Below are 13,550 nucleotides of genomic sequence, written 5' to 3'. Positions count from 1 at the left end.
ATATATATATATATATATATATATATATATATATATATATATATATAAAGCATATGACTGGCATCTTCTTACATTTGTGATATATTTGGAAAAGTTTACATTATGGGGTTACTTATTGTACTTGTTTACTTCTTCTGTCAGTTTTACAAGTTAACTATCTATGCCATACTCAAACATTTAGGGGAAAAAAAAAGATGAGGTGGTATTGCCAAAGATTAAGTGGGATCTTTTCCTGACCCCAGAGTTTTTCTTTGGTGAAAAACATTTACAAAGTCATAGCATCATAGATTTAAAGATGGAAGGGTTGCCAGAGAACATCTAGTTGGACTAACTAATTTTACCCATGAGGTAACTGAGGCCAAAATGACCTGCTTAAATTGTAAAAGTGCTAAATAGTATAAAAAGATTTAAACCTTTCTCCTCTGATACTAAGTTTAGTTTTCATTCTAAATACCCAAGTGCCATATTCCCTCAAGTTACTAGTAATATTGATTTGTTCAAGACCATGAGGTCTCAAGAAAATATTGATCCTAGAGAAATCTATTTTTATGACACTGAAAGGTTAAGGTCATTGACATCATTGTGAGATTTTCTCAATGACATCTTGCCTTAGGATGCTTCCCCTACCTTAAGCTTGAGTCCGCAATTTTGCATATAAGGGGCATATGACCAAGTTGTTGATGGACTAACTCATCAGAATCAAGAATCCTCCAGCATAGACTCATTTGGAGCTAAAAGAATGCTCAAACATAAATGGAATATAAATTCATTCCACTAATTTGTATTTTAAAATTATCTTCAATTATTTGTCTTTTGTAGGAAGACTTTGTTAAATGCAGAGATGTGATGATTGCATTTTAGAGATTTAAGATTTTAAATAGTGATATCTTTACTATTAGTTCTATGTAGTATATAACTTCTACTATATTTAAAAAATTTTTTTAAATAAAATAAATCTATGACCTGTGAAAATGAAACAGAATTGTGATCATAGATGTAAAGATTTAACTTTTTTTTTTTAATTCCACAACTGCAAAATCTATAATACCAAATATTTTTTGGCATAAAGTAAGGAAACAAATCAACTTTAACAATTTGTTTTTAATTTTTTCCTAAATTAGAATTAATAAAACATTACTGGTTATAATCAAATTCCTACTTTATTTTCACTTTAAAACTACTTTAATATTTAATTTGTACAAATTTCATAGCATGGAATCCAGTAGCCCAAACTTCCATCAGTCACAAAGCCTTTTGACCCACCAAGTGTAGATCTATTGCACTAATTTTAATTTGTGTCATATTTCAATGTCAGTTAATCTCAAGCAGTTTTTGGTTGCATTCCAAAGCACTATAACTTAGTGGGTTTTGTTTCTTTATTATTTGGAGATACACACATATGTATGTATATATTGTGTATGCAGTTTTCCATAGTTTATGATTATTTGATTTACCCTTATTGAATACAAAAATAAATATCAAATTACCAAAAAAATAAAGATCTTAAATTAAGTCCAGGAAATTGTAGGAGAATGTCCCTGAAGTACTAAAGAGAAATAATTTAGAAACAAGCATAAGTTTTACCAGGCTTTATTATAAATAATAATAAAAAATAGGAATTAAGCATTTGCTTGTTTGATCTTAGTGTGATTATGCTATTTAAGTAATTGCAAATCCAATCAATATCTCTTGTTAGTTCAAATGTGACACAATACATTAATATAGAGAATTACAGATGCATTTTCCATGATAGGATAACTTGAAGATGGAAATGTCACTTTTGGTCAAGCATTATTCAACCTTTTAGATAGGAAACAATGTTACCTTTAATATACTCTGCCACCTCCATTGCTGATTGAATCTAAGACTACGAGGATAGTTCTTCTTTGACTGTTAATGTGTCTCCAATGCCTAGCACTGTGCTAAAGAGATAGGTGACACTTTATAAATGCTTGTTGGTTGACTGATTGATCAATGCCACCTCCACTTTGATTCATTTTGATTGAAATTAAAGAAATAGTACAGATAGATGTGGGCAGCTAGGTAGTGCAGTGGCTAGAGCGCCAGCACTGGAGTCAGGAAGACTCATCTTCCCCAGTTCAAATCTGGTCTCAGTCATTTAGCAGCTGTGTGGCCTTGGGCAATTCACTTGCCCCCCATTTGCCTCAGTTTCCTAATTTTTAAAATGAGCTGCAGAGGGAAACTGCAAACCACACCAGCATTTCTGCCAAGAAAACCCCCAAAGGAGTCAGAAAGGGTAAGACATGACTGAAAAATGTGTGAATAACAACAAAATATATAGATCTATATTTCTTCTATGATGATCCTCTGCTATGTGCCTGGTGAGAAAATACAGTATCCCTGATTTATTTTAAGTGAGCTGCTCCAGTTTCATCTTGTCTTTTGTTCCCATCCTTATGTTGAAGCTCCTGTTTAAATGTTTTGCCACTTGTCAGATATAGGAAGTTGTCATTTTCCTCATTGATGTTTCCTGTTTCCCATTGTATGTAAAGCACTTTACAAAACTGAAAGGGCTAGAAATGTTTATATCCACTCTTTTGTTCTCTGTACAATTTCAATTTGTTTAAAGTTTCTAATCAATATAGGTAGCAAAAAAACAAAACAAAAAAACAAAAAACAAAATAACCCTCCACCAACTCCTTCCAGTGGGAACCACAACCTCCTACAATTAAAATGAGCAATGTAATAGGAGTGTTCTTATAGACATATTGGAATAGTAGTGTGTGTGTATTTTTATGTATTTATGTGCATAATGCACATATATATATACATATAGATGTACACACACATATAAAACACATTAGTGTTTCTGCCAATACTTTGGAAGTATTTTAATACTCCTTGAAAAAGACAGTGCTAGACCAATACATTTAAACCTATATAATAGATTCAAAAGGGGAAAAAAACCACAATATTTTACTGTGTATATTTTGTTGTTGTTAAGTTAAGTTAAGTCTGACTATCTGTGGCCCCATTTGATGTTTTCTTGTCAAAGATACTGGAGTGGTTTGCTCTTTCCTTTTCCAACTCATTTTAAATAAGACGAAAGTGATGCAAATGGGATTAAGTGACTTGCCCAGGGTCACACAGTTAGTAGATGTCTGAGGCTGGATTTGAACTCATACTTCCTGACTCCAGACCTGGGTCTCTATCCACTGCACCACCTAGCTGAATAGATATTTTTGAATCAATGAAAACTTAATTTAACATGGAAAAATACCCTATCCTTCCCTTATAATAATACTTTCTTATGAATTCCTTTAATTTTTTCCCGTATATATTTCATAGTTATTAGTGATCAAGTAACCTATATTTAGCAAGATGTTTTGTGGGATACTAATTCATTCAAGAATAACTTAATATGTTTGTGCTTTTAAAATATCAATTTCAGATTCAATAGAAAAAGGAAACTACATCTTCTATAACTTTTCAGTTGCTTCTGTAAGTATCTTCCTTGGAGACATGGTGAATGACATTTTCTTTCCTCTATTAAGCATAGTACTTAAAGTAGTGAGTTATTTGTGTTGTTATTTTAAATGATTGTATGATTATCTCTCAAGCTTTTCATACGTGTAATAAACTAAGGGCCTAGGAAAATTCCAGTTTTCACCAACAGCACAATCAAACAAGTTCAGAGGCAGCATAATATGTTGGAGTGAGAAGAAGCCTGCTTTCACATTAAGCAGTTAGTAGCAGTATGGCTATAAATTACAAACTCCTTGAGCCTCAGTTTTCACAGCTATAAAGTGAGGATTATTACATTTGTCATGACTGCCTCTCAGGTCCACATAACCCACTGGCTATTAGACATTTAAAATTTGATGTCATATTAACATCTCAAACTAAACATACTCAAAAGAGAACATTGTTCTTATTGGCACTCTTCCAAATACTCTGTTTCTGCATTTCCTCCTTTCTCCAAGGACTAATACCTTGAACTCCCAACTTCCCATCATCACACACATGATCATTTTCCAAATTGTGTTATTTTTACCTCCATAGAATCTCTTAAATTGATGAGTTCTATCCATCTGTCTCTCCCCAATACTATCTGTATACACACACACAGACACATACTTTATATACACCATACACTTCCATGCTGCCAGTCATTTTCCTTTGGCATACATATGATTGTTGCACTCCCCTAGAAAAAAATAACAACAGTAGCTCCCTATTTTTTCTAGATCAACAATAAACTTCTCAGTAGAGCTTTCAACCTTGTTAATCTCTCCTACTCCCTCCATTCCTTACCCATCTGTTGTGTGATGCAGATAGTCTGTCCTTCTCTCTGTTCTTCATGCACAACACTCTATTTCCCTTCTCTATGCCTTTATGTTGATGATTCCCCATGCCTGAAATCCACTCCCTCCTGACCTTCATCTAAAGGACTCCCTGTCTTCTTTCAATATATTGACAAACGCTTATTAAGAGATTTATTCTGAGATTTTGCTAAGCACTGGGGATACAAATACAAAGACTGGAATAATCTTTATTCAAAATTAGCTTACATTATGATGGGAGTGATAAAACATACACATTTAAGTGTATACAACATAAATGGAAAATGAATAAATACAAATACATACCACAGAGTTAAGTGTAAGGTAATTTAAGAGAGAGTTAACTAGCAGGCAATAGAAAAGGATTCATATAGAGGATGAAGTATTTTCTTGGGGGTATATAACTGGTAATAGTCAAAGCATATGAAAAGCAATTCTCAAAGCAAGAGGCTCTTTGCAGTTCCATGAGAAAATACTTTAAATTATTAGCAATAAACAAATTAAAATAGAAGTGATTCTCTGGTTCTATCATGTACTCACATGATTAGCAAATTTGACTAAAAAAAGGGAAAATTCCAAACGTTGGAAGATTTGCAGGAAAACAGACACATCGATGCACTATTTTTGCATCTGGTAAGCGTGACTGCCATTTTGGAAAGCAATTTAGAATTCTGCCCAACAAAATATTAGCTCATGTCTTTTGAACTAGTAATATCACTACTAGTCCTCTACCCCAAAGAAAGATGGTAGGGTTACATTGTAACATGAATACACATACATATACACACAAACACATATGTGTATGCATCTTGTTTATAGGAGGTTTTTTTTTTTTGAGGAGGGAGGGCAGGGCAACTGGGGTTAAGTGACTTGCCCAAGGTTACAGGGCTAGTAAGTGTTGTGTCTGAGGTCAGATTTGAACTCAGGTCCTCCTGACTCCACGGCCAGTGCTCTATTCACTGCTCCACTGGTGCAAGAAATGAAGAAAATAAGAGTTTCAGAGAAATCTGATAGGATTTGTATAAATAGATGCAGAGTGAATTAAGCAGAACCAGGAGAGCAATTTATATAGTAATACCTTTGTAAAAAAATAATTATATTGAAAAGAAACTTAAAGATTCCAGGAACCAGTTAATGAAAAATGCTACCTGCTTCTTGATAGAGAGAAGTTGGTTTAAATATGCAGAATGAGACACACTTTTGGACATGGCTAAGATGGGAATGTTTAGCTTGACTATATACATTTGTTACAAGGGTTTTGTTTTTATTTTTTCCCCCACTAGTAGGGGGAAATAAGAGGGGTAAAAAGTAGAAGGATGATAATTGAAAAAAACAAGAGGGAGACTGTATGAGGTGAAATAAGGGGGGAGTACATTACAAACATGGAAGACAGCCAATTCTGAAAGTGCAGAGATAACTCAGGTACCACCTTCTACCTGAAATCTTTCCTGATCCTCTAAGTGCTTGCACCAATTTCCATTCCCAAAACTTTCTTGCCTTTAATGGTTTTGAGATTGCTTGTATTTCTCCTTTTTGTATTTATTTGCATTCATTTATGTGTACTTGTATCCTTCATTAGAATATAAGCTTCTTGAGACTAGACATATAAAATTCATAATAAATTATAAAATATAAACACAGTTACAAAATATATAATGTATCATGTAATAGATAATAAAGTTTACATACATATAATTCATATTCTCATCTCCTAGTCCAATTTCTGGAATATTGTAGGAATTTAATACATTTGCTCATTGATAATTTTTAACATTAAAGGGGTAGAAAATTTCAGATATAATTGATATTTAACCAATGAAATTTCTTCTTTTAGAATGTATTAGATATTACTGTTGTGCATTCATCATCCTCATTCAGCTCATTAGCTTTTGAGGAAATCAAAATTCTTGGATTTGAGTATGATGCTACAGACATCATAGTTACTGATGCCAATAACAATGAGTTACCATCCAACCATCAATGGAATCATGATGCTTCAAACAAGGTAAATATGTTATTAGCACGAGTAGATTTTCCCTCTGCTGTAGAATAAGAGCTTGGGTTTCAATGTCATCATTCATAAACTCTGAACTGTTTTTCAAAATATTTTCGCTCATTGGGTCATGCAATTTTATTCTGTTGAATTCCAATTAATTAAATATTTAAAATTTGGTTCTCACAGATGTTGAACTCCCTGGCAAAAGTATCCATTTTTAAAAATGTATAATGGGAATTAATTTGCCCAAATTAGGCCCATTCTCTTGATGTGATCATTCATCTCTTTTGGTTCCTGTCTACTTAGGGACAGATTGGAATTTTTCCTTTTCCCTCACTGATTACCTGTCCTAGCTTACTGGTCACTTAGAGACAGAACTCTGAACCATATGTACAACCTGGTGCATCATTTCTCCTAATTATTATACCTTGGACATTTTTCTTGTAAAAAACATACTTTTAATACATTATTGTTTTGCTTAATAATAAAGATGGCAAGCCAAAACCATTAAAGAAAATGGGATGACAAGAAGTTTCAGAAAGATAGAGGAAAGACACTTAAATGAACAAAAATCAGGGAAGGAAAGAAAGTGACAGACTTACAGTAAAGAGGTTCTAAGTGATCAGGGGCAGATACTAATCATCTCTTTTGCCCTTAAAGGTTCTTTACATTACAGGAATCAAGCTTTCCCTAGGCCAGTCTTACAGAGTGAAATGGAGTACATCCTTCCCTATAAAAGAAAGATTTGGTTGTTATCCAGATGCTGATGGTGAAAGTCAGGCCACTTGTGAAAGCCGAGGCTGTTTATGGAACACGGTAATAATTGTGTTACTTTGTGTTTCATGTAGTGACTTGAACACTGAGATTTTACAGCCATCTTTATATGTGAATTTGTTGATGACTAGGGCCAAGCACAGGGCCTTATACATAGTGGGTGATTAAAAAAAATCTTCTTTAACTGATTTTTAATATAGAGACTATAAAATATGACAATGTTAATCTAAGGAAGCATTTGGGAAGTTGGGATTTGAAATTAGGCACTTATTGTGGGCAAGTGTGAATGATCTTAATTATGGTTTGAGAGGTATTGTTTAATAAACCCCAGGACTCATCTCATGAGTAAGGACTCCACTTTCTCCTAAGTTTGGAAATTTGGAAAGTACATAATACTTTTTTTTTTTTTTTGCAGCGGGAAGGCAGGGCAATTGGGGTTAAGGGACTTGCCCAAGGTCACATGGGTAGTAAGTGTTAAGTGTCTGAGGGCAGATTTGAACTCAGGTTCTCCTGACTCCAGATCTGGTGCTCTATTCACTGCACCACCTAGCCACCCTGTACATGATACTTTCAACACAGAAGTGGCATAGAAAGAGCACTGACTTTGGAAACAGAGGATCTGGGTTCAAATACTGTCTCTGAAAAACTAAACTATATAACATTTAACAAGTCATTTACTTTTTCTAGGTTAGAACTGAAGTTTCCTTGGATGTTAAATGGGGGTTGAGTGGGGTGCATTAGATTACCCTAGTCCAATGACAGTGGTTTAGTCTTAGGCTTGTATATGAAAGTGTTTGTGACTAATTCACTCAGTTGTGCAAAGTCCCTTGTTAATATGGACTAGCATGAGTGCATCTAGCACTTAGAGTTTATTATCTTTGCTGCTTGCTGAGAACTTGGAGAAATAACTAACATGCTCAACGACCAAGTTGGGATCCAAAAAAAGAATATAGGTCAAATTAACTAAAAAAAAATCATAGATATTTAAATATCTGTTTAAATATTATCTAGCCATATTCCTTTATTCTAAAGTGAAGGAAACCGAGGCATCAAGAAGTTCAGTGAATTGGCCGGGATCACATTCCTCTTACATAAGGAGTCAAAATGAGATCTCTCCTGACTTCTTCTAACTTTCTTTCCATTACACTTTTTTGCCTTCCAAATGTAATATTTTAGTCTTTGTTTATAAACAAGAAAAAAATTAAATGGATTGATGGGCAAATGAATAAACAAGCAAATAAGTAAATAGGTAAATGAATGAATGAATAAATATAGACAATATACGAAAATATAGTTATATAATTTATAAATTATATATACGATAAGCAAGCAGGCACACAAATAAATCAACAAAAATTTCGCTAGTACAAGATAGAGGAAATATGGCTAAATAATAGTTATTATGGAAACCACCTAAGGATTTTTCAGCACGGGGGTGATAGGTTTAGAGCCAGCAGGAATATTAGTAATTACATTGTTAAATGCTCTCATTTTACATATGAGGAAACTAAGAGGTCCATGGACTTTCTTAAGATTGTATAGGTAGTAAGTGGAAGAGTCAGGATTTTAATGAATTTCAATATCAATATGCATCAACATTGTATTATGGCTGCCAAAATAGTAATCAGATCTAAGGCTTTACATACAATCTTAAAAAGAATATCAGTACCAACAGGTGAGGAATTCTTTATGATAAGTTGCTTGGCATAATGGAAATTACATTGGACAGAGTCAATAAAATGGGGTTCAATTCCTACCCTTGATGCTTACTACTGGTATGACCTAGCATCAGGCAGTTAACCACCTTTGTCCTTGGTTTCATCTTATTTAAGGTGAGGTGAATGAATATGATAGTCTCTAAAATTCACTTCTTGCTTTAGACCTATGAACATATACACTATAACTCAGAGCCATATCCAAGTTTGTGGTCAATAAATGTTAAAGGCTGAATAATTGTCTCAAAAATCTCATCAAATTTAATTTTATGCTGTTTTATTATTTTTTTTTTCAGAACACTGAACAAAGTGGAGCACCTAGGTGCTATTTTCCTAGTGATGATAGTTCTTATGAAGTCAGTTCAATAAGATATACTCCAACAGGCATAGAAGCTGATCTTCACTTGAACTCTGGCAATGTGCGCACATTACCATATCCTAGTCCTATATACAATCTTCGACTGGAGGTGAAATATCATAAAAATGAAATGCTTCAGTTCAAGGTATGATCTACATCAATGTGAATACTGTCAATAAAGGCCCTTCCCCTCATTCCCTGCGAAATGATTTTAAGTTATCTAGTCTTTTCAGCTATCTAGATTTAAACAAAACAAAATCACCAGATCCACCCCCAAAACAACCTATAAATGTTTTTTTTTTCTTTCTTATGCTGGTTTTGCATTTTTCCTTTATTTGACTAGCCCTTAAAGATTTTTTTTAACTTTTTTTTTAATATAAATTGTTTTTATTTTAATTAATACCAAGTTAGGTACTCAATAAATGTGACTTATAATTTTGACTAAATTCTCTTGATTCTGCATAATTAAACAATACAATCAGCAGGTATAATCCAGTATCACAGCATCAAAAAGATGGAAGAGAGGGGCGGCCAGGTAGCAGCGAGTAAGAGCACCGGCCCAGAGTCGGGATAACCTGGGATCGAATCCAGGCTCAGATACTTAGCACCCACCCAGAAACACTTGGCCGTGTAAGCTTGAGCAAGTTACTTAACCCCAATTGCTTAGGGGTGGCCAGGTGGCTCAGCGAGTAAGAGCACCGGCCACAGTGTCCGGATGACCTGGGATTGAATCCAGGCTGAGATACTTAGCACCACACCCAGAAATAACTGGCCATATAACCTTGAGCACATTACTTAACCCTGATTGCTTGAAAAAAAAAAGATGGAAGAGAACTCAGTGGACATCCAGTCCCATTGAAGTGAGCAAACTTTCTTTTACCAAATAGCTCCAAAGAACAAGAAACTACTTCCTCACAAGGGCATCCATTTCATTTTGAAAAAAAAATCTACTTTTATCCATTTGATAAAAACTGCTTGGAAACCTAGAATGCAGCTGGACAGAAATTAGGTGTAAAACAACATATTATATCATATTCCATGCTAACTTCAAAATGGATATTAAAGATTCTGAATATTAAATATTCTAAACTGATAAATATCTGAATATTAAAGATTCTAACAAAAAGAGAAGAGAAACAAATCATATAACATTCACACCTATGGGTAGAAAACAAATTCTTAGCTAAACAAGAAATATAGGTAATTATAAAAGTTAGAATGCATAATTATGATTATATGAAATTCAAAAGCTTTTATATAAGCAAAATTAATATGTCTAGGATAATAAGGAAAGTGGTCAAATGGGAAAAATTGTATTAGATTTCTTGAATAAAGATTTGGTATTCAAGTTATCTAGACTAGTGAAGTCAAACTCAAATAGAAGTACACTTTGCAGACAGCATATTGACTCATAAAATCACAAATTAGCATTATCTATGTTTAATTGCATTTTATTACTTTCATTAAGAATTTTCCAGTTATATTGAATCTACTTCTTGCCATATTGATGAATTTTTCTGGTCCAAGTTTCTAGATGATGAGTTTGAAACCTGTGATAGGTGAGCAATAGACATATTTAAGCCATTTCCCCAAAAGATAAGTAATCAAATAAAACAAACAAAGGGATCTCAAAAGAAGAATTTCAACCTATTAATAATCATATGAAACAATGAAACAAATCACTAATAATAGGAGAAATGCAAATCAAAACCAACTTAACGTTGGTTTCTCACACTTAGAAAAATGACAAAATGACCAAAAATGTGGAATGTTCAATGTTAGAGTAAATATGGAAAGAAAAGCACATTAATGCATTGGGTTTTGTTGTTGTTGTTTTTGGAGGGGGGAAGGTAGGGCAATTGGGGTTAAGTGACTTGCCCAACGTCGCACGGCTAGTTTTTGTGTTAAGTGTCTGAGGCTGGATTTGAACTTGGGTCCTGCTGACTTCATGGCCGGGCTGTATTCAGTGCATCACCTAGCCACCCCTCATTAATGCATTGTTAACAAGAGTTGTGACTTAGTACTACCATTCTGGAAAGTGTAGAGAGATGAGATGAACTCATGCAAACTGAATAAAGATGACCCAAGAAAACAATCTGCACAATGACTCCATGACCTTCTTATGACTCAATAGCCTCATTTGTGAACTGAGTGGTTTGAACTAGATAAAATCTCAGGCCATTTCCTGCTCTAAAATTATATATTTCCAAGAAAGATTTCTGGACTACCATTACACCAATGAGCAACAATATTGCAACTGTTCTTGGATCCATCAAGAAGACTTTTCTCTGCTTTGTTTTTCCTTAGGTACAATGATAGTAGGTCATAGAGTCCTGGGCCCAGAGTGTAGATGACTTGAGCTAAAATCTGGCCTTGGACATTTACTAGATGTCTGATTCTGGTAAAATTACATATTTTTTGTTTGCCTCAGTTTTCTCATCTATAAAATGGGAATAATAATAATACATCTCAGGGTTGTGGTGAGGTTCAAATAAAGTAATGTTTATAAAGCACTTAAAATATATTATAAATATATATAAATAAATATAAATATATTATAAATATATAAATATATATATATAATAAAGCACTTGGAACACAGTAGGTGTGATATACATATCTAGGTGTATGAATATGTTAGCTATTACTTGTTTTTGTTTCTGTTACTTGGAAGTAGAAAGATTTAAGTCCAAATTCTGTTTCAGACACTTATTAGCTACAAATGCTAGTTATGGTTGTTTTTATTATTATCACATTCAGGTCATATAAAGGTATCTTGAGTATGGCATTTTTTTCCAAGCAATTGTCATTCTCATCAATTACCAGCCAATATCTTTGGATTAAAAATCTTTCATGGCCACATTTAATAAACCTGAATTTTTTTCGATTAATTGCTATAGAACAGTAATTAACTCTTAATCTGTATTCTACTGTGGTAGATATTTGGATATTTAAATTTATATTGTGTTTGATTGAAGGTTAGCTTTGTGGGGCCAATTCTGTTAGCACACATGGTGCCAGTTGATATTATAAACAAAATGTCAAGGTTCACTTTCATAGAACTCACAAATAATGCTTTATCTGTTTATTAAATAAGGCTGCTCAATAATTCACTAAGTAGTTAATTTGTTTATACAGGGTATACCCAACATCTTGCATAATACGCTTAAAGCCCTACTAATTTGGAGGGATACCTTACATTTTATGGAGACAGTAAAACTTTATATAAAAAACAACAATTCAGTAACTTAAGATTTCCCCTCATACATCAAACATAGAAGCTTTCCTGTACTACTAAATTATTATTTCTCTGTGAATATAGAACCATACCTGTCATATATAATAAATAATATGTAACAATTCCTTTCTTCTGTACTTGGCAAAGAAAGATTTGGAATGCATATCAGACAGAATGATTCTAAGACCTGTTCCTCTGTCCTTGCTTTCATCATCATGTAAAAGATTTCATAGTGTGTGAATGCAATGACAGTGATACTTTTAAAAAGAAACAAATCTTGTCCATGTCTCTCTCTGTTGACACATAGATTTATGATGCTGACAATAAGAGGTATGAGGTTCCAGTACCACTAAACATTCCTAGTAGTCCTACAAGCACTTATGAAGAACGGCTATATGATGTTGAAATTAAAGAAAGGCCATTTGGTATCCAGATCCGCCGAAGAAGCACCGGAGTAGTCATGTAAGTGACTGGGTATTTGGTGTGAGTGATGTTTAAATTCTAGCTTAGGTAAGTCCAGAAAGGAAGTTAAATAGATCACAATGAGCTAAATTAGCATTGTTCTATGGTGAATGGAATACCTGTCTTGAAATAATGAAGATCTGAGTTAAAATCCTCTTCTGTCATGTACTAGCTTAAATGTTCTTGGGCAAGTAACAACTCTGAACTTCAGTTTTCTCATCTATAAAATGGGTGTAATAAATGCTCATATATCCCTTACTTTTCAGGGTAAGTGAAGCTCAAATAGGATTATTTATCTAGATAGTTGTGTAATAATTAATTTGTGTACATTTTTAAGTGCTATATAAAATGGCAGGCATTATTAAGGGCATACAGTCTTGTAGTGAATAATAGCCTGCTACATTTTAGTAGGTCCCATTCTTTTGGAGAAACTATGAACAGACTTTAATGAATCTTCTGATATAGTTGCTTAGATTTTCATTCACATTTTTAGTGACATTGATTTCCTTGCAAAATGTCAGCTTCTGCCTACTAATCAAGTGGAGACCCAAAAGATTAGACACATATCCAAAGGGATTATTACTGGGCCTATCAGCCATGAGAATTTAGATTATTTTAAACCTCCCGGATTAAGGATGCTGAGAGATCTGTTGAAATTGGAGCTGATATACAGTGATTAAATGCCAGTGATGAGGAGCAGCCA

General features: G+C 33.6%; 1 protein-coding gene across 1 annotated transcript in view; it reads left to right on the top strand.

Annotated features, from left to right (window-relative positions):
• SI (sucrase-isomaltase) overlaps positions 1-13,550 on the top strand; it is a 110,563-nt gene that overhangs the window by 48,876 nt on the left and 48,137 nt on the right. Inside the window, exons 22-26 of the mRNA XM_069083660.1 lie at positions 3,413-3,462; positions 6,139-6,309; positions 6,961-7,116; positions 9,086-9,292; positions 12,693-12,847. Of these exons, the coding sequence (XP_068939761.1) occupies positions 3,413-3,462; positions 6,139-6,309; positions 6,961-7,116; positions 9,086-9,292; positions 12,693-12,847 (739 nt within the window). The remainder of the gene's footprint in view (positions 1-3,412; positions 3,463-6,138; positions 6,310-6,960; positions 7,117-9,085; positions 9,293-12,692; positions 12,848-13,550) is intronic.

This window comes from Petaurus breviceps, unplaced genomic scaffold (assembly GCF_028583685.1).
Source record: "Petaurus breviceps papuanus isolate PSGF00001 unplaced genomic scaffold, PetGlider_PUasm1.0 173, whole genome shotgun sequence".
NCBI classification, from domain to species: Eukaryota; Metazoa; Chordata; class Mammalia; order Diprotodontia; family Petauridae; genus Petaurus; species Petaurus breviceps.
Note: the sequence above shows the minus strand (reverse complement) of the source record. Positions and strands in the feature narration are given on the sequence as shown.